Source organism: Drosophila mojavensis, unplaced genomic scaffold (genome assembly GCF_018153725.1).
Source record: "Drosophila mojavensis isolate 15081-1352.22 unplaced genomic scaffold, ASM1815372v1 contig_19, whole genome shotgun sequence".
In the NCBI taxonomy this organism is placed as follows: Eukaryota; Metazoa; Arthropoda; class Insecta; order Diptera; family Drosophilidae; genus Drosophila; species Drosophila mojavensis.
This window is the reverse complement of record NW_025318726.1, coordinates 2,227,457-2,253,928: the sequence shown is the minus strand read 5'-3', so window position 1 is coordinate 2,253,928 and position 26,472 is coordinate 2,227,457. Positions and strand designations below refer to the sequence as shown.

Genomic DNA, 26,472 nt, shown 5'->3' with positions numbered 1-26,472 from the left:
ATGTTGGTTATTTGGATGAATCAATATACATTGTGACAAGGCGTTGATATTTTAATTTTCATTTAATAACTATTGAACTTGTGTTAGCGATTTAATCGATACAATCCGCGTGCACGTCAGCTGATTGACAGTGTAAAGTAAGTTGTCAGCTCTGGTTTTCCTAGTCGGCGGCTTGCACAGCTGTTATTTCATTATTACGTCAAAACAAAAAGTGTGTGGTGTCGAAATATATAAATGTGTTAAATGAAAAGCGAGATAAACATTTAAAGCAAAGCTTAAAGGAAAGCTGTATGAAAAGCCTTTAGGAGAGCAGGGTAAACGTGAAAACATGATGTTGATGGTCGCGCAACAGGCGTCTTGACAGACATTGGGCGGCGCAGGAACTTAAGTGAAGACATTCAGCCAAGGTTGAATACAGTGCATCCCAAACTGCTTGATAGACATGCAGTTTTCATCTGCCGCCGAATCTTAAATCCCACCAACGTCAAGTTCAAAATCACTGCGCTCGGGCGTTCTCTTCGGCTGACATTCGTATTTCAACACACGAGCACAGAAACTCACCACGCTCAAAGCGACGACCGCGCGCAGGCGTAGCAAGCTACGTGCGCAGACAGCGGTAAAACGCGGAACACTTCGCTGAAGCTGCTGCAGTTGGACGCAAGCAACGCGCTTTGTCCGTCTTCTCAACAATCTCGTCCCGTCGAAGTTCGCCAATCCGCGTGTGTGCATGTCTGTCAGCATATCTCTGCATCCACCTGAGTAACTGTAGCCATAGCCGTAGCCGTAGCTGTAGCTGTGTCGTCTTTTAGCGAATCGAAACCCATGCCTAGAATAATGCTGTTCAACGTCTAACAATTTTGTTCACGTTTCATCAAGTTTTGCAGTTTTGCAGTGCAATTGCAACAGCAAGGGCTTGAGTTCACGCTTAACGCTAGGCACTTGTTTTCAGCCGACGAATAGAAAACCCAAATCAACCGAAATCTAAATCAAAACAAACCAAAACAAAATAAAACGATATAAACAAAATGGCCTGCTTAAGTACTTCCGGTCGAGTCGCGTGCGGTTCGCGTAGCCACAAGTTGATCTGTCGCCTATTCCTGAACCACAGTCCGCATAGTCGGCAGAGCAGCAGCCAGCTGCTGACGGGCGACACCACGGCAGGACACCCAAGGGAATACAGAGCGACGCCCAATCAGCAGCTGGCTCGCAGCTTTCATGGATTAACTCTCGGCATTAACCAGGATTACCTCAATCTGCTGGTGAGTAGAAAAAGCGGCGGCAATGACATCAACTGCAACACCCAGTGGCCCCACACTCGGTGGCCCCCAACCCGTTTAGCGGCCATTTAACAAAAGTGCATTGCGCATGCGCGCAGAGTGTTTACCGCTAATGCGGCTGCGTGACTTCGGATTTTTTCTTTCTTTCTCTCTTTCATTTTTTCGCTTTTCATTTCGCTGCTGCGAAGCCAAAGCCAAAGCCAAAAGAAAATGAAAGTGAAATTGTTGCTTGGCAGTCGCTCCGGCTCTGGCTCTGGCTCAGTCTGTGGCTTGCTTTTTGGCCATTGCTTTTGTGCAGGCAGCGTGAAGAAGCAGAAAGCAAAAGGCCGTCGACAACAGTTGCCAGACATTGAAGTTGTTGCTGCTGTTGTCGCTGTCGCTGTCGCTGTTGCTGTTGCTGTTGCTGTTGTGCATGCAGCGCAGCAATGAGCGCTGCTGCTTCTGCCTCTGCCGCTGCTTGCGTCTCTGCTCCGAAGCCTCTTTTGCTGATTTTGTTTGGCGGAAGCCTTCGTACTCATTTATTTATTGTGTTTATGTTGCACTTTTTTTGGTCTTGTTATTTTTATTTGCAAGTTGAAATATTTTTTCATTTTTATATTTATACACACACACACCCATACATGTATACTTTTTTTTCCTATAATATTTTCTAATGTCATTCGTTTCATGCCTTTATCTTTTCTCTTTTCTTCTCATTTCGCTGAAAACAGAAATTATTGTTATGCAACTTCTTTTGCTTTCATATATTCACATAAATATATATTTATTTATTATTGTTTATCGCTGCAAAAGTTTAACAGCTGTTTGTGAAGTCGAAGCACAGCACAGTGGCTCTGAAACCTCGAAGCACCAGCTCATTTCAAACTGCGTCAGCAACAAGGGCGCATTCTGTGGCATTGTTTTCATATTTTTTTTAAGCCCTGAATTGTTTATACCTTTTTAGATTCAAATAGGTTTGTTATACTAGCAAAAAAAAAATCAATAAAATTATTGGAAAATTCAATATAAATGAAACCAGACACCTTGTCGTATACTTGATGTTTCGGTTTCCATTCTTTATTGAGCTCGTTGCCTTGAATATGCGCGGGCTTAAAACATTTTAACACTGCACAATTAGTGCATAATTGATGCTATTTTCAGTTTATTGTTTTATAGCACGCAATTTTCGCTCGCCTGCGTATGGCCCTGGATGAGAACTTGAGGTTCGGCTTAATGGCTTAATGCCAGTGCACTTTTCGCAGTCCACAATCGTCAGTCCAATGCAGTTATGCGGCGCATTGCTAGGGCTATAAAATGCGATGTAAATAGTATGCTTAATAATGTAAACGCCTTTCAAGGTCTTGGCATAAATTAACAATATTTGTTTTTGAATCTAAGCATACATATGTGATACAAGTATGTGTGTGTGTGAATTTAACTGGCCGTGTCCATGTCTGTGTGAGTTGGGGTCTCGGTTCGGGCATGTGGTATCAAAGGTAAGAAGGGCAGTTGCCCCTATAAATCACATTTCAATTAACTCCTTTGACCCAATGCTCGTTTAAATTGCTAAGCAAGACAGTAACTTATTAAATGACTCTAAATAAATTATTAGAAAAGTGAAATAAGCAAAATGAATGCTCAAAGCGAACTTTGTATGCAGGCGACGTTGTTGGATTATTTATGCATTTTTACTGCTTGAAATTTGGTTAAGCCAAATAAAAATTCATTCAACGCCAATTGGTTGTACGCTTAGCACACACTCGCATACCTGAGACAGTGATACGTTCATCTAACTCTATCATAGGTAAACAATAAACAAAACGCAAATAGAAAGCGCACGTCGCAGCAGCAGCGGCGCGGCCAGCGGCAACGGCAGCGGCAATACTAGCCAAAAAAAAAAAAAAAATAAAAAAAAAAAAAAAACGCCAACAATAGTCTTCAATAGCAACAACAGTTATATATGTATATGTATATATGTGAAACTCACTTGACTTTCATCTTCATTTCATTTGCTTAGCAGCGACGTCAGCGTCAGCGTCGCAGTCGCAGTCGCTACCGCCTCTCATCCAAGTTAGCATTGTTTTTGGCCCAAAATTGTATTGAGAGTCGAATACATGAATATACATATCTGCATGGGCATATACATATGTATGTATGTGTACATACTTATACACTTACATGGTGCAAATAACTGTTCATCTATGAATGCGCTACACGAAAACTTGAACTAACGGATTGACTTGAATTGGCCGTTATCATGATCGCCTCGTTTGCCTCGATATGTTTCATATTCGAAATTACACGACTTAACAAATTTCATGAACTCTGCCTCCGCATGTATTCAATTTCGCATCACTTTCGTTGCGAGCGCGAGAAATTTGCACGGCGAGTTTAACGACTGCGTGCGAATTTGATAAGCAGTTTGAACTGTTTGATCAGTGTCATGCATGCCCCAATATTTGCATATTTGCATTTGATGGGCTATAGAGCAAGTCAACAAAATTATAACAAATGAAACACATACATTGACGTCGTTAGGTCGAGAGCTTCCTTTGTCTGAATCTTAGTTTCGCAATCGGCATTCGGCGCTTGCTGGACCCAAATCTGAATCTCGATGGCTTGCGAAAGTGAAACCAATTCGACTTGCACGGTCTTGGACCTGTTTTTAATTTTATTTTACTATTTGTGTTTATGCTATGTAAATTGTTTTGTTGCTCTTGGATTTTATTGTCTTTTATTTATTTTTTTTTTTTTCTGTTTCATTGTCGAATATATGTAAATACATATATGAATGGGAATTAGACCTAACCCAAGAAATTCTCTGTTGAAATGTAAATTCCAGTTTACACAATTTTGTTAACGAAACCAATTTAGTTAAATGCTCTTTGTATATTTAAATAAGAACAACAACAAAATATAATAAAAAAAAAATAATAGACGTTGTAATTTTCAATTTATAGCCCATTCATAAATTTTTTATTCATATATTCATGTTTGTAAGAATACATGAATATAAATCTAACAATTTTTGTGAACATAATTATGTGTTTATTATTATTAACAGAATATTAATGAAATTCGACAGAGAATTGAGTTTCAATCACTGGGAATTAAACTTAAACCATTTCAGACAACGTCTGTGACTTCTTAAATAAATTGTCATCCCAACCGTATACGTGTTGTCCCTATCAATCTTCTTCTCAAACTTATATTGGGTTTTCCATCCTTTTAAGATTGGACTAAATGAATTGATATTTTTGCTGAGAATTACCCTCATCAGATTTCTAAGCAATCCTTTAGCAGGTATCAATTGTCTATGGCTAAAAACCATATTTATTCCATCATATAGTTCTCCTGTAAGTAGTATAAATCAAACCATATATATTCTATCATATAGGTCTCCTGTAAGTAGTATAAATCAATATATATTTCACAATTCTCTAGATGGTCTTCGCTCAAAACCAATATACTCCTCTTACTACGTGAACGAGTATATAAAGTTACTTTATCGCAAACCTCACTGATTGGCGTAAAATAGAATTGGACTAAGAACAATTTATGTATATACGAAATTATTTATTTATAAGAGCATCCGGATAGCGGCTAACGATGATTGCATTATGTCTCAAATTGTGGGCAAAAAACAAATTTGCGTTTGAATACCAAAAGTATAAATAGTGAAAGAAAATACTAAATACTCTGGCTAAATGGTAACACCAGCACCAACAACAACAACAACAAGAGCAACAATATCTGTCATATATACATGATGTAGCCATATCGTAAATCTTTGTCTTTGTTACCATGTCTTCATTTTTGTTTTTCGCGCTGGACACTTTCACTGGCAACTGGGCATTGCGAGCCGAGCTGGGCCGCGCCGAGAGATTGCCAAAAAGTATTTAAGGAATGCAGCAAAATGTGTGAGAGACGCCGAGAGATGCTGAGCATTCTGCATATTGAATAACTTAACTTAATTCAAAAAAAAAAAAAAAAGCGATGTAAATCAAACTGGAAATTGACGGATCATTCAGTCTTAGGGTCTAATTGAACGATTGGCAACGTAACGTAGATCTGATCCCGAGCATGCCTAAAATACAAGCGTAGCCAGCGACGACTTTCATTCACCTCACCTGCCTCACCTGTACACCTGCTTGTCGTATTTTTTTTCTTTGGTATGGGCATGGCTCGGTTGGGTCTGGGCCTGATGGCCGTTTGGTTATTTCGCTTCATTTCTTCGGCTCGTACTTGCTGACCCAATTCCAGAGACGCATGCGTTTCGTGGCTGTAGCTTGTCCTAAACTGGTTTTTGTGGTTGCGGCCCGCTGCCGCATTGATTTGCAGACAAACTGTTAACTGTTAATGATTGCTGTTGCTGCTGTTGTTGTTGTTGTTGTTGTTAACATTTTCGGGTTTCGATTTGAAAGCCAAAGAAGCGCCGCCGCTACAGCGTGAAACAGTTAAACTTAAAATCAAGTTTGCACTAGCAGCACCAGCCTCAGCAGCAATTGCATAACTGCCCCCAACCCAGCCCTACAGCCTCTCAGTTGGGGAGGCCGATCCCAGCTGTCGCCCCACATTCCATCAATGTCGGTCAACCAGAGACGCCAGCCTAACATATGCATCACCTGCACAATAAACATAACATGCAAATGCGCAATGCCTGGCGACATCAACATACTCTGAAGCTTTACATCACATGCTAATTTCTTTTTCTCTACACCCTCCTGGAACTGAAAATCAGGATATGATGGTTGTGTTAAATGCATGAAACAGGCAAAAGGAGACGTGGTACACCACTTAAAGTGCATATATTCTCGATCGAGACGACGGGCTGACTCAGTTTAGTCCTGTTCGTCTGTCTGTATTATTGAACGCGTTGATCTCGGAACATATTAGAGTTACAGACTTCATATTTTTCTGGTTTCTTTATGACGCTGATCGATTTCGACTTCACAATATCGATATCTATATTACTTTTAAGGTTATCGATTAAAAATCAAATTATAGTTAAGCTTTAAGATTACATCTCTAACATTTTAGAGCTGGATCAAATCTTGTTCAAGATTCATGTATATAGAATTTTAGGGTTTTCTAATATTTGAATACCGGTCCCAAATCCACACGTTTCTCATAATTTAACAAAAAATTGTTTATCTAAAATTATAAACTTGTTATTTGAGAAATATTTAGATGTGAATCATTATCACATTTTGAAAGGTTAATGTCGAAAAGGAGCGAAAAATTATTACCGTAGAATATCAGGCGAAAAGGAGCGAAAAATGATTACTGTACAATATCAGTTCTTCAAAGAGTTTAGGGAATCTCATAGTCGTGCAATTTAGACTTGTTTTACTCATTTATTTTTATTTTTGTTCGACAGTTTTTGTCGCTTAGACCTGGCGCAATTTAGGCAAAAGATTTCACTTAATTTACATCCATAGTTGGTTAATTGTTTTCTTTGCCATGAACCGATCAACGGCATTTCAACATCATTTGACTTCCTGCTCAGACAACAGCAACAACAACGGCAATAAATATGAAATTATGCAGCAAGTAAATAAAGTTTGCATTAATTTGTGGCACGCGCAGCGATTGCAATTGCTGGTTTATCAATATCGAATTCGGAAACCCAAATTCCAAATTCCGAGTGCCGAATTTGAAACTTGGCATTCGGGAGTGTGCGTTTGGTTTTGCTCTCTCAATGCTTTTCGATTTTATATAATTTCCGTTGGCCACAGGACAAACTTGAGTTTTAACTGGTTTTCCGAATGTTCGCAAATGCGATTCGGTAACGACTTTAAACTGCTTCTCGGCTTTTAATGCATGTTTGTGGTTTACTTTACTTTTGGTAAACTATAAATCATATGCGCTCCACTGTCAAATGTCCATAAATTACAATTCTTTAGGTATAAAATTTGTTGTTTTTTTTTGGCAATTTTTAGACGTTCGGAAGTTATTATTAATATTATTATTATTATTTTTTTATTTTATTTATTTATTTTTTTGAGAAACCTAGATTTATGCTATAAATAAATTATATATTTATATGCAACTATTACGCAGTCGCCTTGTTATGCTAGAAAACTAGTTTCGCTGTTGCTTTTTAAATGCAAATAATTCCATAATAGATCAAATATAAAGTTAGTTATGCACACTGCATAATAATTATTTGTTATTTCAAATTTCAAATGGAAGCACCATGAATTCACTTATTCTATATTTATTTTCAGTCGTCATAAAATGCATATATCTGAGAATATCTAAGAATACTTAGAATTTTAGAATATGTTTTTATGCAACAGATTTGCAGCCATAATTAAAAGTTGCTTTTGTTCGCAAATATTTCTAATCATTTTGGTCAATACATAACTCTGTGATATATCTTTACTGTATTGTCAACTATGTCCATGGCTTGGCTTTTACAAGCTTGTAAGCTCATAAACTATATATAGAAATATAAAATAAATTACTGCTAAAAATGTCATGAAGTTTGAGCTTAGATTTTGAGCTACACATTTGACAATCGTAATAATTATTATGATGATTGATGCATTCCCAGACTAACTTTTGTATCTATAGTAATATCGATTTGTGTGGCTGTTAGTAATTTTAAATTGGCATTACCTTACGTATATAACAATAATGGTATTATGAAATACACTATCAAATACACGCTCAAATGAAATGATGAAATATGCTTGTTTATGTGTAAACTCTAGTTTAAGTCTTGTCTAACTGGGCATTGACAGTCTACAGAGTGCATCCACAAATATACAGAAATATCTTACAAATATTTTCTTCTTCACTCTTTGCTTTAGCTTTGGCCGTGCACAGCTGAACATTGGCTTGAATGAAATTGCGTTTATTACCTAAGTAGGAGTAGTTAGCTTGTGATTAGCTTATTTGTGCCGTCACAGTGCCATGAAGCATGTCAATTGCAAAATCTTCTGGCGCCCGTTGGTCGTCAATTTGTTTGTTATCGCTGCATTCAGAAGTATTCTCAATTGCTCAAATGCTCAAGAGCTCGACTGCCACACGCAATTTGCCTAGTTACGTGCTCTTAAGACCGAGCGCCAAGCTCCAAGCCCTCGCCTCAGCCCACTTGGCATTCATACTCACTTGATTGTAGCTGTTTGCTGGCTGCTTGGCTATTTGGCTGTTATGTTAACACGCATGTTAACGAGTTCCCTATAGAAGATGATGAAGACAACATTAGGGAAACAGCTGCTACGCCGCTGCTGGCTGTTGGCTGTCGTCAACGACAATCGAAGAAAGAGAGAGGGAAAGATAGAGAGTGAGAGAGAGAAAATATCACTAAGCGAGCATTGAGCGTGATTTATGCAGGCAATTGTCGCTCCGCCCCGCCCTCGCCTCGTTCGCTCCTTCACTCCTAAACAACTCACTCGGCCTTTTGATTATGTCAGCAACGTCTGCAGCGACGACGTCGACGACGACGACGACGACGCCGGAGCTGACGATGACGACAAAAAGGGAAAGTCCAAAGTGTCGCTTGGACTCTTGGCTTCGGCTTTGGCTTCGACCACTTCTTGTTGGCCATGTTTAACGCTGGCCCTCAACCAAAATGCTGCTTGACTTTCTTGGCTGCTTTTAGCCAATACGTTGCTGTGGTATCAATTCGATGAGTTGTGTTTATTGCTGAGAGCTTCCGCTTCTGCTTCCCGTTGGCTACTCACAGTTATATCTGATCAGCTGTGCTACAAACTATAAATACAAATGATTCCCTTAAAATACTGTTGCGATAATTAAAAATTTATTTTAACCGATGTAGCCTTGAAGTTAGTAAATAAAACGAGTTCAAGAATTAAAGGCAGATTGCCACACTAAATTAAATTTCAGAGCAATGTGGTAAACTTCATAAACAATATAATAAATAATTATTATTATTATAAAAAAATAATTAATTGACAGATTTTATTAGTTTGGCTTGAAGAACTGAAATTGAGAGCATAAAAGCATTAAATATCATCATTAAATATTTAGTTTTTATATTGGATCCACTGTAGGTAACTTTATGGATGGATGTTTATGGAGATGGATGTTACTTAATAAATACGTAATATTTATATTCTAAGTAATAGAGTGGCAAATCGAAACCACTTGATGGCTTCAATCATCGACTCTATTAATCTTATCGCTCAGCCGAGCAGCTTTAATAGTCGTAAAATGTTCATATTTAGTTTTAATGTTAAACAGTAAATTATCAGGAAAGAAACAAAAGTTAGAGTAAAAGTAAATAAATCTATTTCTTATTTAAACTGAAATACTGTATAAAAAGCTATGTGACTCAAATTATTTAAACTTAATTAAGTTTTGAACTTAACTTCATTTTTTTATCTTGCTACACATTCCTTCCGTTTCAATGAAGCTCTCTGAGGCAAAAATGTAAATAAATAAATTTTTGGCTATAGACAATTAGCAAATTTTTACAGGCTAGTCAAGTTTCTCATATATAAATAAATAATATAATATAATAATATAATAATAATATAATATAATAACAATATAAATCAAATTTCATCAATCTATTGCAAAAATGTCTACCGATACTACCAATTCCGTCATTTATGGTGTTATAGGCTCAATGTATATCTCTTAAAAACTCTAAATATCAACCCGAATTTATGCCCAATTACTTTTATTTATATTAGCTATTTCCAGCCAAAAACAATAAGCCATTTGGTAAAATAACGAATAAGATATTAATATGAAGCAATAAACGTAAATAAGCAATATGAGATTAAATGTATAATTATATACTTCACATAATAGAATCTTTATGTTTGACCAATTAATGGCACGCGTACAATTCGACAATGTGTGAACATAATTTTAGTTGGCTTAAAGTCACAGCTTGGCAATTGCAGCACGTTAGCTATTTGATTAATGTGCACTTAAGGCTGAAGGACAGCGAAACATTAATTACAAATGCCGAGTCCCTAATTGCAAAAGGAGCAGTGCTTCCACGCAGACTCGCAGCCTCAAACAATTAACAATTAACTCTTGGCACAAAAGGTAGTTGAATAGACCAGATGGAGATGATGGCGGCAATGGCTGGCATGATGCAGCCGAGCTGAGCTGGCTGAACTGCTTGAACTAGCCTGGCAATAGAGCAATCAATAACTAATCATAGACCAAATGTTGCAATCGCCTGTCAGGCTGTCAGTCAAACGTGTGCCCAATCAAAATTACATCAATCTGCGCATTTGTGAGCGACTCTTGTCAGCTACTTGAAACACATTGAAAAAAGTCTCTTTTTATTTCTCCGATTTCTTTGATCGTCTCTGGTAGCTTTGCACATTTCAATTGCGATTCGATTCGGTTTCATCTTCAACTGCTATCGAGCGTAGTCCGCTCCAAAATCGGCTGGATTATGTCGTGGGAGCGCCCCGAGGCCCCAGAGTCATAATTTCAACTACGTCCACTTATGCACACTTTGTGTCGTTTGTTTTGTTGCCCCGGCCGAGCCCCTCTGTGGCGTGCGGCTGCCTCTCAATTTGCGTTTCACGCATCGCTTTTTAAGTGCTGCAAATGTTTCCAAACATTGCGCATATTTCGCATATATTTGATTTTCGCAACAATTAAAGAAATTGCTTTAATCTTACGCGTCTGTGTGAAAACTTTAATTTGAAAATTGCAAAAAAATTCATTTGTTAAAGCGACTTAAAGCTGAAGCTGACTCATCGTTAATGGCACTGACAATAATTGTTGCCCGAAAAGTGTTGCCATTGATAGATATATTTCAGTTGGCGTCGACTCTGAGCAGCTCATCCATATATTCACGTCTCTATTATTTACTCTTTCTATTATATTATAAGAGGAGTTTCTAAAAATGGTGAATTATGCATTATAACTAAAATGATTTATGGACTCAAACTTCTTTGTTAACTGTATGTTAACTATTTAAAAAAAACTTTTGACTTACCAACAGCAGACTCAACTATTGATTAGCCTTTTGTCTTGCCATTAGAGCGTCGAACCCATCCATAGACGCTTACTCCTAGCAATCTTGTTATTGCCATAGAGTTAAAATCGCTAATGCTAATGGAAAATAAAGATTTTGATTTCCTACAAATAAGATAAATTTAAATAAATTAGTGAATCAGACAATTGTAACTAAAATACTGACCCTCTTATAAGAATCTAGATGATTTCAGATGTATTTTTAAAAATATCTATTATGTATCAGCACAAACCATATATGGTTTCCCATATTTTCCATGTCCGAACGAAGTCTAAGGGGGTTTGAGCAAATTCCAAAGTCTCTAGGAGCTAACTTTAAGTTCAGTGTGCAAAAAATATAATCCTAGATGTGAAGTCGATATGTTATATAGTTAGTGATATTAAATATGCCATGAAAACGAGTTGTAATATTTCCAACAGTTGCTTAACACTATATCAAACAGTATCCTTCGCTATATCGCATGCATTAAAGTCCATTGCTGCTTTTCATGTTCGTAAAAGCTTTACTACTCTTAACCTGATTAACTCTTAGTTGTAAAAAATAGGATTATTATTCTTTCATACAATGCTTATTGTTTCCTATAGTAATTAATACTTAAGATTCTCAGTTGTTGGACTATATTTGTATGTATGTTTTCCATGATCTAAATCTGTGATTTCTTGAGCCTTTTCCGAGATATGTTTATTTCTATTTATACTCCACTATAAATTTCTTTCCAGCGATTCCTCTTTTTTTTCGAACTATTTTCAAGTGATATATATACATACATACATATATAATTATATTTATTTATGTATTTGATATATTGGTATATTAATTAACTATTTATCTAGTGTAGAAGTTCATTTTAGAAATTCCTTTTGAAAAATGGATCTATGTGTTTATTCATATCTATATTTATATACAATATAATCTTCTAAGCAACACGTTGGTAGACCATTTTCTAATTATTATTATACCATTCATATTTATTGTTTTACTTTTATTATTTAATATTTTCATTATTATACCATTATACCATTTATTTCTCTCCGATTATGTAAACAATGCATCAGCCAAAGTCAGTCAAAGTCCTCTGCTTGCCGCTGGCAGTCAAGTGCAACGATAATTGTGTTTCCTACAACTGTTGCTGTGGTTGTTGCTATGGTTGTTGTTGTAGTTGTAGTTGTAGTTTTTGTCTGCAACACGCAATGCCAAAAACCAGTTGCAGTTGTAAACTTGCCGATCTGAGTCGTTAACCGTTGAGGCTGAAAACTAATTATGCTATTGGCAGTGTCAAGAATTCTGTGGAAATTCCCAAAGCGGACTTGGAGAGGTCTGTGACAAGCTCATTACCAAATACCCGAGACATGCATAACCATATGATATCCGCAAATATTTTGGACACCTATTTATTTATTCATTTTCTTGACGGTCTGCTTTGCTGGTTGGCTGCCTGGCTGCCCGCCTGGCTAGCTGGCTAGCTGGAAGGCGAGCTGGAAGTTTGGTCATTGGCCAGTGACCATAAAAACCATTTAAAAATTTATAAATCATTCAACGTAGTTTGCGAACGCAAAAGTGGCCACAATTAAATGCATTTTTGCACGTTTGTTAACCTGAAAGCCAAAAAAAATTGAAGAAATGAAAAGAAAAAGAAAAGAAATGATTGTTTTTTTTATTTGATTTGTTTACATGTGTGTGTGTATTGAAGTAGCTAGCTTTGTACTAATTTTAATTTAACGCACATATTGAAAATGAAACTTTTCACGAGCTGAATTTAATTGGCTTTTTAAATTTGATGCGTCGATGTTGTAACACTCGAGTCAAGTTTGGATCGCTTTCTACTCCAAAGCCGCTAAACTTCGAAAATATTTATGACACATGCACAGGTATCTGCGTATGTGTATATATGTATATGTGTGTGTGTTTGTGTCTGCGGACTCTTACTTAATATGAAACTGGGTCATTACAGGCCCAATGCGAGCGAGATCTTTTCAATGAACGAACACAAAGGCAAGTGATGGTCAATATTTATTTATGCACACACACACACACGCATACGAAAAAACAATATATATTCATATCTATATATTTAGTGTTTTCCTTGTATTTTACAACGTCAATGAGAAGCCATCATCGTCGATCGAACCAGTTGATGCGCCGTGCTAGTCCACACGTGCACCAAAGACCATCAATTATGATAATGTTTATGATGCTCTCAAGATAGGTGCTGCCAAGGGCGATAAACTTTATGGCCAATGCTGATGGCCTTTGGGTTGTAAAGCTGTTAGCTGTTAGCTGTCTGGCTGTCTTGCTGCTGGCTGCTGACCGATGGCAGGATCGGATCTGCATGCAACTGGGTCAGCGTGCGTAACAGCCACGCCCAGCACCAGCCAAAACACATCAAATCGCATAACCCAACACAAATATTTGCTGCTCAATTGGCTCTGCCTGTAGTAAAACCTGCCTCCGTTCATCAGCCGCCGCAGCAGAAGCAGCGAAGCAGCAGCCGCAACTTTGCGCGCTTTGTTGACAGCTGGAAACATAAAATTTACATGTTATCGTGTTTACATGCGCACCGCTTTTATTGACAGACTGTACGTCTGACTGGCAAATACAAGAAGCAAGCACACATACTCAGTAATAGACGAGTGATGTACATACAAATGAGACTGTTGCATAATGCCATTTCAGAGGAAGCAAAGCTCATGATCAATAAGCGAGAGAAGTAGGGCTCTCATAATATGAAGACACATATATAATGTAATATTTGTAGACAATATTTGGATATCTATTACATTTTTATCAACTCTTAACAATTATATTTGTACTAGTATTAATAATAAAATATTACAAGATTCCAGAGGAATTCTTTAGTAATTTAGGTATGGCTCAGAAAGAGATCTTTAATAATCTGACAAGAATCTAATATATGTTAGACAGTTAGCAATATAAAATTTTATATTACGTTATAAGAGGATATGTGATTCCGGTATAATCATAATTGAAGAGATATCTTAAAATAGAGTATGTATGTGTATGTGTTTTTATAAGCATCAAATATAAGTTTATAAGAATAAATGATAATTAGAAATATTGTTTATAATAATAAGAAACACTATAAAATGCATATATATTCTTAAAAGACATGAATTGAAGCCTATAAGAATTAATCACAATAAGATAAAATTTTTAGAATAAGAAAGAATTCAATATATTATGTATGTAGATAATCTTATAAGAATGAAAGTAGGGAGTACATGTTTATTATCTTCTACAAATTGAAACGAAGCTTATAACAATTAATCACAATTCAGACTAGCTGTAGGAGCACACAAGTACATAAGAGGCGGCTCTTGTTAATTACAATTGTAAATCTTATAAGAATTAGAATGTTTAACAAATATGTTAGGTATTGTAATTCTCAGAAGATTCTAAGTATGCTTGGTTTGTAACTATGAGCTATTGCACAACAGGGAATTGACAAATCTATACAAATAATGATTATGTACATACTTAATGATATATCAACAGCTATCGATCGATAAAGAATGGCGAATCCCAAAGTAATTCAAATCCAAATGGGCATAGAATATAAAATAGAAATAGGTAGCAAATAAATTTGTTTGTTTTTATATTATCAGCCCCTCTCCCACATATACCATTATTCCAAGTAAGATTGTGTTGGTAATAGCCGAATATCAATTTTGTAAGGAGGTCTTCATGATATAATACGTCTCCTATTTTTGTATTGCTCTCTAAACTAGATATGGAAAAATTCAATAAAGTTGGTACTTCGATTTCCGAGAAATGATTTAAGTTTGCGGTACTGTGACACGATTTGGAACTGCTGTTCTGTAACAAGTGTTATAGTACGTTACGTAAACAATGGTATGCTTCCTTTTTTTATATTTTCACACAAACAAGTATACCGAAAAATGTCTATACCGACTCATTCATCCTTATCATGAATACTTTAACGAGGTCATGCCTTCTCAAGCTTGTTAAATATGTTTAACTGAATTAATATCATTTCTTTATTGTCCATGGCTTCAGTGTATGACAATGCGCATCGTGTGAAGTATTTTGTTTTCTCTTTTTCTTCAAACAGGTCGGTATCCTTTTCAAAAATACTTTAACGAGGTCATCCATGCCTTCTCATGCTTGTTAAATACGATTAACAGAATCAATATGAACTCGGACTGTCAGTCTACAGAGTAGGCACATTTTGGTATTTTTTCTCATTTTCTTAAACTTGATCAAGAAGTGAAAACTTAAGGATTCCTGGATATCTCCTATCTCCTGCAGTTTACCAAATTCGTCTTAATTCTACGTCCATTTTCTTATTTCAGCTGATTTGTTTTGAGTAAATTTATGGCCCTAATGTGAAGCAGTCGACAAGGTTAGAGTTCGAGAGCCGTACTGGGAGTGTGGGTGTTAAATAATAAAACTGTCATTTGTTGGCGATTTGATGGTGCAATTTTCCAGTTATTAAACTTGAAGCTGTCGTCTATTTAAAGTGTCAGAAAAAACCGAAAAGTAGCTCGTGCTGCCGCCATTCGCTTTGGGGCAGCACAAAAACTCGTTAGTGCTACTCGCTACCGTCAGCAATTGAAAGTTGTTAAGTGACTCAAAAACAATTTTTTTTTTCTATTTGTATTCGTGTGCAGCATGTTTTCTTGCCGCAGGCTGCGAGAGTTATGGCCGTTTACCCCAGCGCTTGTTTACTCCTGTAATTTTCACACTTTATTCATAATTGTTGCAATTATGGAGAATTCTCTAGCGTATTCTAATGTCTGTTCTTTTTTGTGTCTCTTTTGAACTAACAGCAAACCTCACACAGCTGCAGCCAGCCGCCAAATCTTCGCTCACACAGCTCCGTGCACACACAGCAGCCGGCTGGACCCGTGAGAGAAATACAAATTGATCCATATATAATACTCGATGATGAGCTCAAGTATTTCTACGATGATGTACGAGATGTAAGTAGAGTTTTTACATTATCCACAAATGTAATGGCATGGGTATTTCCTTCATATATTTCACGAAAATAACTTTTAAATTTTTAATTTATTTTTAAGTAAGCCCACATATATTTTAATATTTTATATATATGAGGTATTCCGAAATTCACCAAATTTGTTATTTGACTAGAATTAGAACCCAGCAAATGCGTCACATTGTCAAGTCAAGAAATATTCCATATTTCAGGAATTCTTTTATACCCTATAGCTGTTGACACTTAAGTGTAAATAATTTTGATTCAATAAATTTTGTTTTCATTATGGAGAATGAGTTTTTTACTACAGTAACCGTAATCCCTGTGTTGAGAATCAACAAAAAAATTAGATCGTTAAATTTTACGGTCTATAACCTTAACTGAATTGTTAAAATAAATAACAATATTTACTTATGGAAAATTTATAAAACTAATTGGTCAAAAACAAAATTTGATTAGTCTATTTCAATGAAATAGCTCCGTTCAAAAAAATATGGAGAAAAAAAAAACAAACAAAGTGATAAAAAGAACTGTAGATTATATCATGTATACATCAAAGATTTCATCAATACGAATGATATTAAACAAGAATTTATTTTCAATCTATCTAAATTAGTCTACAAGAAATACAGGGTATGCGAAAAGTCAGCACACAATGTATCTATATTCGAAACGCCTGCCAGACTCTATCGAGTTTTTGCTAATTATTGTCGCAGCTAATAATAGTTTCCTAACACAATTTGTGTATCGATCTATGAATTGTTTGCAGTTACTGCAGTCGGGCACGTCACAGCCGGAGCTGGACACCATCGCATGCTACTATTTCGACGGGCAGGGGAAGGCGCTGCGTCCCATGGTGACCATGTTGATGGCCAAGGCACTGAATTATCATCTGAACAACGAGTCACAGTAAGTTGCTTTGGCTGTGGCACACTTTTGTTGAGCAGTGTAATGATTAGCGGGCCTTTGCGAAATGTGCGCGTTCTCCGCTGTCGTCTATGAACAACAATTAAAGCCAAATTATAACAACCTACATACTTATTAAACATTCATATTTACCCATTGACGTACCCTTGACAGCCAATTAGTACACAAGCAACGACAGATAGCCCTCTTCTCCGAGATGGTGCACTCGGCCAGCTTAGTCCATGACGATGTCATCGATCAGTCGGACTTTCGGCGCGGCAAGCCCAGCGTCAATGCTCTGTGGAATCACAAGAAGGTAAGCAATCAGTTCAAATACAAATTATTGTTGCTGTTGTTGTTGTAGTTGTTGTTGTTGGCCAAATGCCAAACGCGAAATACCAAACACCAAACACCAAATGCCAGCCAGCTGACATGAATTGCTTGACCAACTGATTTCACGCCTCTGCAACTCTGTCAATATAGTATAACGAATTAAACCGCGTTAAGACTTTGTCAACAGGTTGCATCATTTGAAAAGCCCAACAGCGAAAAACTCTCAATAATGAGCGGCGCTTTTCCGTTATCTCGTCAAGTTTTCAAATTAGTTTTATTCATCCCAAGACCTCAACTCAAAATCATCAATCCGCATAAATAATTAACATTTTGTGTGTTGATTAAGTCGACTGCTTTGTACATGTCATTAACTTGTCCACCAAAGGCGGCGTTTGTCGAAATCGTTAACTGCACATTTGTCCATATATTGTCTTTATATATAACGCTCGATTTCCATCTTTGGCATTGTCTTTACAGGTCACAATGGCTGGTGATTACATTTTGTCGATTGCCTCGATTATGATATCGCGCCTGCGCAGCGACGATGTGACGATCGTCTTGAGTCAGGTGAGTTTGTCTAGCATTGGGTCTAGGCCAAAGTCGAATTTGAATTACATATGAAAAGAAGAAGAAAAAAACAACAAATATAAATTTAAAGAATTCATATTGTAATTATATTCAAATATATTTTGGACTATTAAAAGAAGCCTTTGTCAGATTTAAATAAGTTATATTCAGTTATATACAGCTGTGTTCATGAAAATGTCTGATTGAAAACAATTTGATACGCATATTTAGATTAGCATATTTTTTTATCAATTTAAAAATAATGTTTTAACATTTTAGAGGTTGAGAGAGAAAAACCAATTTAGCACTTTATTAAAACAATAATAGTAATGACAGCTAAAAAATTATTCAACATTAGTCTAACATAATTTATTATGCTTTACATATGTATATTTATCGCTAACTACAAATTTATTAATTTGTATTACGCCTTGACTATTATTATTATGAACACGGTTCTAAATTAATTATCGAATATAGGGTGTTAGTGGTGCAGAGTATCTCCGTCCTTGAGTTATTTAAATGATCCAAATTTTAGTTAACACCGATATTATAAATGTCTATAAATACAAATCTGTTACTTAATCCAATGAATAACAGAAAAGTTTCAATCAAAGTTGTTCAATCATGTTGTGGTTTATATAAATCCCATTCATCAATTGTTTCTCGTTATGGTTGTCGGCCGTCCTTTTAACGATTTTATTACATACATACATACATACATACATAAATCTTACTTCGTCTTTTATTAACTGCAGGTTTATAGCAAATTTGGAATACATTAAGCACCAGCTTATGGCTATGCAGATGCCACTCTCTCTCTCTCTCTGCGACCTTGCAAACTAGATTATTGATTTAAAACTATTGTCATATGGGGACGCTTCTTGTTGTTCAACAAGTCTTTATTGTTATAGTCAGTATAACTAGAGACTATTAATATAGAATCCGGTTATAACGACTCCGCTTATAGAGTTTGTGCGGTTATAGCAACGAAAATTCTGGTCCCCAGACTAACTTTTATCAGCAAACTTATGTGGTTATAGCACCTTCCGGGTATAACGACGGTCCCTTGAGTGTCGTTATAACTGGATTCTACTGTATATATTTTAGTTTCTGCAAGTATGCTAATCTGCGGCCGAGAAGCCGGTAGAAAAAAGTCCCGAACCCGTGGGCTTTACACAGTTGGATTTCACACTCGCTTCAAGCAAACAAAAAAAAAGAAGAGTACAAAGAAAACGACTAAGAACGCTGGAATCGGCTGTAGCCGACTGCACAGTACTCGTTCCTAAACCAACAAAATAAAATTGATTGATCATCAGATCAACCTTCAAAATTTCAGGATTCATTTCTGTGTAACTGTAGAATTTCTGTTTTTCGTGTTTATACTACACACACAAGTCTATGCTCATTTTAATGAAGTTTTTAGTGCTGCACAACTAATATACTCTATTTATTTTACGAACGAGTATTAAAACTGGCAAAAAGTCGGCAGGTAAACAGTTTTAAATTAAGAAAGTTGTTCCCATCGTCCAGCGCTTCTTTGTTTCCATAGGGGAAAACCTGTTCAGCTTACGGCCGCAAATCACAGGGACCGTTCGGTTTTACTTCCTGTAACCCTGGAATGGTTTGAGGCAAAGGCGAAGGGCACCCAATCGCGAGTTCATCGCTACCTTCACTTTTTGCAATTTACATTCATATTCACGTTCCACACAGACAAGCTTTAACGGATATCTGGCCGTTTTATATAGGAAGGGAGTTACCTCATCTGTCCTAGTCATTACCTTCGCCCATATTACATGGCCAAGATTCCATATGTATGACAACGACTTCTCAAACACAAATCACTCTCGCATCGTGATTTCTATGAACTTCAAATTAGTCAGCTGACAATTTCACTTTCAGACGCGAGAGTGAAATTGGAGCTGGCCTTAGTGTGCCACCTCGGTAAAATGAATCGTCTCTTATACAATCGAGCGGCGAGCTAATAGCCAAAGTAAACAAAAAACCGTGCTCAGCTTGGCCTCAAATATTCCGTCATCATTCACACCATATACCCTGTACATTTAGAATCAAATTAAATGGAACTTGTATATTTGCTGTATCTGTAATCAGTAAAGAAGTTCCTTAAGTACAGTGGCTTCCGTTAATGTTGCGAATTTCTGAGTTTAGCATTTCGGGGTCTTAAGATGATATCGACTTGCATGTTTCACGGGTATTTTTTAGTCGTACATATTGGAAGGTTTTTTTTCGGGTTTTTTGCTTTGTGGTCACAATTTTCAAAGATGACGAGATCAAAGGCAGATACTTATATCTGATTTGTTGGCAACAAGGGAGCGGCTACAGATATTTACAAAAAATATCAAATGCCGAAATGTCTACCAAAAGCATGCATAAAAGTATCGTATATTAGCATATTAAGTAGTTTACCTATCGAAGACGTTTCACAGTATTAAGCATACGCGGCGTTGGACAAACACAAAAACCAGTTCTTAACTTAGACTTAGACACAGGCTCGGTGAAAGATTTTCGAATTACAAAGAAAAAAAATTGAAATGAATGAATGAAAAAGAAGCTCCTACTGATTATCATATAATATACATTATTTTACATACTATTGACAGATGATTGATTAATCTGTATGTCAAGAAACGAGAGATGAAAACTACTTATGGCTAGCTTGTTAATTACTAGTATATATTTCTGTATATATTTATATAGATCTCTTTCTTTTCCTAAATGTCTATTTGAATTTGAATCTGTATCTATGTCTATATCTCTGTATCTGTATCTGTATCTGTATCTGTATTTGTATCTGCATCTGTATCTTTATCTTTATTTGTTTATCTCTACTTCTTTCTATATCTGCATATCTTCCTCTATTTCTTTCTCTGTTTTTTTTTTACTATTCAACTTTCTACTTGAAGACGATATCCACCAAATGATATCAAAATTCGCAAAACTCTAGCTCAGAAGTTCCCAAGGCTCTCAAGACCTGAACTAAGACACGTATTCTGGCATCAGACGACTAAAATATTCTAATTCTATTAACCTGTCCAATCGTTATATAACGATATGTATGAATATAAGCCCAATGAAGCAGCTGGATTATCATTTGATTTAGTATAGTTATTCTCATTTGCTTTTCTGTTTTTGTTATTCAGTTAAAGATTTCTTATTTCTCTTGGCAGTATGTTTGGTCTGTTTAGCATTTTCTTTCATCTACGACGACATCATTTTTCGAGCTTTATTTGATATGCTGAACACGCGTCTGAATAATTTCGACGGCTTCAAAGACGTTGACAGCATTATATTATTGGTGGCTGTCCCGCCCGAAATTAGAATTTATTGTTCTTTCAATATAGTGGGTTAAACCTGTCCGTTATTGAAATAGATTCTTTGTGTACCGTTTAGCTATGGCGGCTTCCATAAAATAATTTTAACGACAAAAACTAAAATATGTGTTTGACTTAGCGTAAGTGTGTTTGCCCTGACTGAACATAGTCTAAGGTGCGAAGGTACAGTCCCACATTAGCAAAAGCCTGATGCCACCTCAATGGCTCAATCGTTTTATTTAACATATACATTGTATGTTATTTCAATTCCTGCCTTGAAATAGATAGTAAAGTTTCAGCAGCAGTGGCAACTTTTGTACTAGTCTCTAATATACATAGTTTTTAAATTGCATTTTTTCCGCTCCTTCAATGACATTCAAACAACAAAGGCCTGTTCACAATGGCATTTGTGGAAATATGTTTTATTGAAACTGATTTCGAATCAAATCAAATCAAAGTTTTGCACTCATTTTGTGGCTAAATGAAAAATGTTGTCAGCAAACGCTTAAAAGGCTTCAGCTGCAATTTGTTGGTATTTTATTGTTGTTGCTGCTGCTGTTATTGTTGTCAATGGCAATGTTTTTGTTAGTTGTTTTTTTTTTTATATATATATTTTTGTACGCACCAGTCGCACTTATTTCGGCCGCATGTGTTAATTAGTTAACATTGAAAGCCAACATGTTGTTTTACTTCTAAGGCAAACTCTAAAGTGAACAAAAATCGAACAAAAACGAACGAAAAGTGTGCATAAACCGAAGTCAATTGGCTGGGACTTGGCCAAGCTACTATGGCCGTATTAGAGCCCGAGCTATGTCTCCGGCTCTCACCTTGGTCTCCTTAACGAATAACAACAACAACTACTCCAACTGGCGAATCAGCGCCCACATCGCTATGCAGCTACATACATCTGTCAATGCTATAGATCTGTGTGAAATATGGAATCAGATACAGATACAGATACAGATACAGATAAAGATAGACGACATTATACTACTGCCCTGGCGCGTGTTTGCCCAATATTTTGGCAGCTGACTGCGAAATGGCCAAAAGTGAATGAATGAATGAAAATACTTATGCGCGTATCGCAGATGGCAAACAAAATCTCAAAATTAAGCGAAGGGCGCGCCAACATTTCTTGAGCAAATAAAAATGGCAGCTATGCTGCGAGGGTTACTTAATACGTAGTGAACTGTCTAAGCATATCTATAGCATGTTTACTGATACCTCATAGATTCTTAATATTATTTATTACCGAAAATGAATATGAAAAGGAATGTCAAAATACTTTTGTCCAGCCAAAGAATGATAATCTGCCATGCAAATAATTATAGAAAAATAATTAATTATGTTATCAATGCAATATTTTGGTCACTTAATGTTTTTAATATTTGCTCTCTCTTAAAAATATAATGGGTACCGTTACCTCTCTCAGCATGCAGAAATACGCGGTTTAAGTTTTTTCAATGTGTGGTCAAAATACTTTTGTCCTCCATTGTACAAAATCTACTCATAATTTTGATGCTGTCAAAGCTAACATGATTGGGTGTATAATATCATCAGATTGCAACACGTTTGCTAATAATTAAAACTATATAATATATTTGCTTTATGCTTAGATTATGTTTAGCTTAGATTTAAATAAAATGTAAATATTTACGTATATATAATATAGTTTCTAAATATGCTAATGGAATAAGAGGATTGCAATCTTAGATCGCATCACAATAGATATAATTTATAATTTTAACCTGATATCTAAATAGATAGATGCACAGTTAACCTCTAAGTATGCTAAGGGAATCAAAAGATCTTAGATCGAACTACAAGTTGCTGAAGTTGAATTTATAGTGTAAGCCAGATATCAAATGTATATTTAAGCGAAAGGAATCAGAGAATCTCAGGTCGAATCGTATTATAGTTACTGATGGTTAATTTATAATGTAAATTAGGCTACTAGATAGATATATGTATTTTTGTAACGCCGCGAGCTGCCCTCGCATGAGCATCTCAATGCTCATACATTTATCTTTGGCGTGGCAACATCCATCCTGTTGAGCGACAGCCCAGACTCTCAATGAAATTGTATTTGCTTAGATCGTTTGGCACATCTGTGTTTGCCCTTTGCATTTGAACAGTGAGCAGTCAGCCATGCGGAAGTTGTCCGCAAATGTCTGTGTACATATGAATCTATGTAAATTGCAAAATAGCCTCGCTTGGCAAAGCTCAGCAAAATTCACAATTATTGTTTTCTATTCATGTGATTCAGAAAACTATTTAGTTTTTGTATATGTGTGTACAAAGCTGGGCAGAGTATGTTTGTTTGCAGGCAATAAAGGGGGATAGGCCTATGTATTTGATATATTGATTCAAGCTCTCTTAGAACTAAACAATTTACCTTTGATTGATTTCAGATTTTAACCGATTTGGTTCAAGGAGAGTTCATGCAGCTGGGCTCGAGGGAAACGGAGAACGAGCGCTTCGCGCACTATCTGACCAAGACATACAGGAAGACCGCATCGCTGATTGCCAATGCGTTGAAGGCGGTGAGTAAGCCCGGCAATCAACATGCAACTCGAATCGCCATGGCAATTGCAATTGCATTTCAAATTGCAGTTGCCACTGCACTCGCAATAGCAAACAAATCGACTTGGCCGAGTGCGTTTGTCATTGTGCCCATTTGGGTGGTCGATGGCTGGAGTTGATTGGCCGGCGACTGACTTTGAAATATTTGTCTTGAATTTGGTTTTAATTTCGGTTTGGATTTTGATATTTGGCAGACCGCTGTTATCGCCCAGGCCGATGATAATGTGGCGGAGGTGGCATTTCAATACGGACGGAATATCGGGCTGGCCTTCCAGCTGGTGGACGACATGCTGGACTTCGTCTCCTCCACAGAGCAGATGGGCAAGCCGACGGCAGCTGACCTGAAACTGGGCCTGGCCACGGCGCCGGTTCTCTTTGCATGCGAAAAGGTGAGCCGCCGACAGACTTCCTTATTGCTCCAACAACAGCTTGACTGACTACCAAGTACATGATTTAAAATCATGTGAAAACAACGGCGGACAGCCGACGGCCGGCGGCTGCTGTTAATTGGCCAGAACTGAGTTTGCACAGCGCTGGCTATGTGCATTTCCCACTCGGTCCACCTGGTGTGCGTCGATGATATCATGCGGCGAGCTGAGAGTGTCGCATCGCGTGCCATGAAATGCGTTTGTATGGCGTTTTCGAGGCAGCTTAATATGCGAAGCGTGGTAAACGCGCACGTGCAGTGCGTTCAAAGCAGCCGCTAATCAGTGACGATCACCCGTCAGCTTAGTTGGCCAGTTAAAAAGTAAAACTAGCCATATCCATGCGTATCATGGGGCCATAGAGACGGGCTAATGCAAATCCGTCTCGCATTGTTGTTTGCATTGGCATGCGAGCCTCAAAGCTATGTGCGAGGGTGGCGCTCCGCCGATTACTAAAGTTTGAATAATATTGGCTTATTTCATTTCGAGTTTCGTGTTTCCCATTTGTTTCGCTTTCAGTATCCCGAGCTCAATCCGATGGTGATGCGTCGCTTCAGCGAACCGGGCGATGTGGAGCGGGCCTTCGAGTTGGTTCACAAATCGCATGGACTCGAGCAGACGCGCTTCCTGGCCAAGAAGCACTGCAACGAAGCGATACGGCTGGCCCAGGAGCTGACGGAGTCGCCCTACCAGAAGGGCCTCCAGGTCGTCGCCGACTTAGTCATCAATCGCATGAAGTAGAGTCCACCAGACATCTATACAAATTAATATATATATATATATGTATACATAGTCCTAAGTTAGAAGCAGGCAGGCAGCACCTAATGCTAGATAAGTCAGCGAATGGGAGCGACAACTAAACATTTGTAAAAAGAAACTAGAAAATCTACAAAAAAAGAAAAGAAAAACAAAAAAATTTATTATTTAGTTTTTAAGCATTGTTATTGACACTGTAAATAATTGCATCAAATGTACACAGAAGAATGTAACAAATTTACAGACCGACAGCGATTAACTCTATTACTAACTTTACACATACATATATACACACATCTATATGTATATGAACACATTGAAAGGAGTTTTTAATAAGCAGAAAATGCAAATCTTTTGAATTTTTTATATATTTGTTAAGGAAAACACAAGTAACAAAAGGGAAAAAAACAAAAACAAAAAACAAAAGAAAGTTCAATTGAAATTCGGAATTGCATATTGAGGGAAATTTCAATTCGCACAATTCTTGTTATTCTCTTGAATTAATGAAAATGTTGATTAGTCAATGCAAGCAACGATATTTATGTAGAGAACAGTGCCTAATGAATTACCCTTCAATTTATATATATACTTATATATTACCTGTTGATTTGTTTCGTCGGACATTTCATGCCTAAATGGTTCAATCGGCACTGCAAACCCTTTCAGACAGCACAAACCTTTTGTAATTTATATATACCTTCGATCCTTTATATTTTCTTGTATCTTCTTTAATAATTTAATTTGAGTTGAGCTTTGAACCGTTCGAGCATGAAATGCACAGCATTCTTATATAATCGCCCATAGTTGTTAAGGTCAATCAGGAAGATATGAAATATTATTTAAACAATGCTGCCCCAGTCTTAATTTAAATATGTTTTTATTTTGTGCCCACAATGTGAACAACAAATCACAAAAACAGAAAGCAATCTTTGTCAAACTGATTGAGTTGTAATTGTAAATTTATTTTAAGAACTTTTGTAATTTATGAACTAATTTGAGTCCCCGTTTCGGTTTTCGAAGTAGTCTCGTTAAGCCAAAGGCACCTTTACAGCCGTGTTAAGCGAATCCCATTTCACTAGCGATAGCCTCCATTTGCATAGTTGATAAAACAGTTTGGTGCTCGGGTAATTGGTCAGAATAAATGTGCAAATATTGTTGACTATGTTTTGATAATGATAATTATATTATACTACGGAATTTGTATATTTCAATAGTTGAATAAATGCAATTTTGTTAAGCAAACGAACCGATAGTCAATCAAAGAATAAATCAAATTAATAAAAACAACAACAAAACTCCAACGGCGTCTCACTGCTCACAACTGGACCAAGCCAACAGCCAACGCAGAGACAGA

The 26,472-nt window shown here is 36.7% G+C and overlaps 1 protein-coding gene across 1 annotated transcript; it reads left to right on the top strand.

Moving 5' to 3' along the window:
* Positions 1-153: 153 nt before the first annotated feature.
* On the top strand, positions 154-26,413 carry LOC6572346 (all trans-polyprenyl-diphosphate synthase PDSS1). The gene is made up of 8 exons (XM_001998448.4): positions 154-1,259; positions 16,047-16,199; positions 16,986-17,125; positions 17,297-17,438; positions 17,933-18,022; positions 23,766-23,897; positions 24,132-24,326; positions 24,882-26,413. The coding sequence occupies exons 1-8, from the start codon at positions 1,026-1,028 to the stop codon at positions 25,101-25,103; spliced, it is 1,308 nt and encodes a 435-aa protein (XP_001998484.1). The 5' UTR covers positions 154-1,025; the 3' UTR covers positions 25,104-26,413.
* Positions 26,414-26,472: the final 59 nt, after the last annotated feature.

Excerpts from the sequence above, each read along its gene's own strand:
- LOC6572346 (XM_001998448.4), top strand. The coding sequence starts at position 1,026 with ATGGCCTGCTTAAGTACTTCCGGTCGAGTCGCGTGCGGTTCGCGTAGC. Across the intron at positions 17,439-17,932 it reads CTCTGTGGAATCACAAGAAG|GTCACAATGGCTGGTGATTA; the intron begins GTAAGCAATCAG and ends TTGTCTTTACAG. Across the intron at positions 24,327-24,881 it reads TTCTCTTTGCATGCGAAAAG|TATCCCGAGCTCAATCCGAT; the intron begins GTGAGCCGCCGA and ends TTTCGCTTTCAG.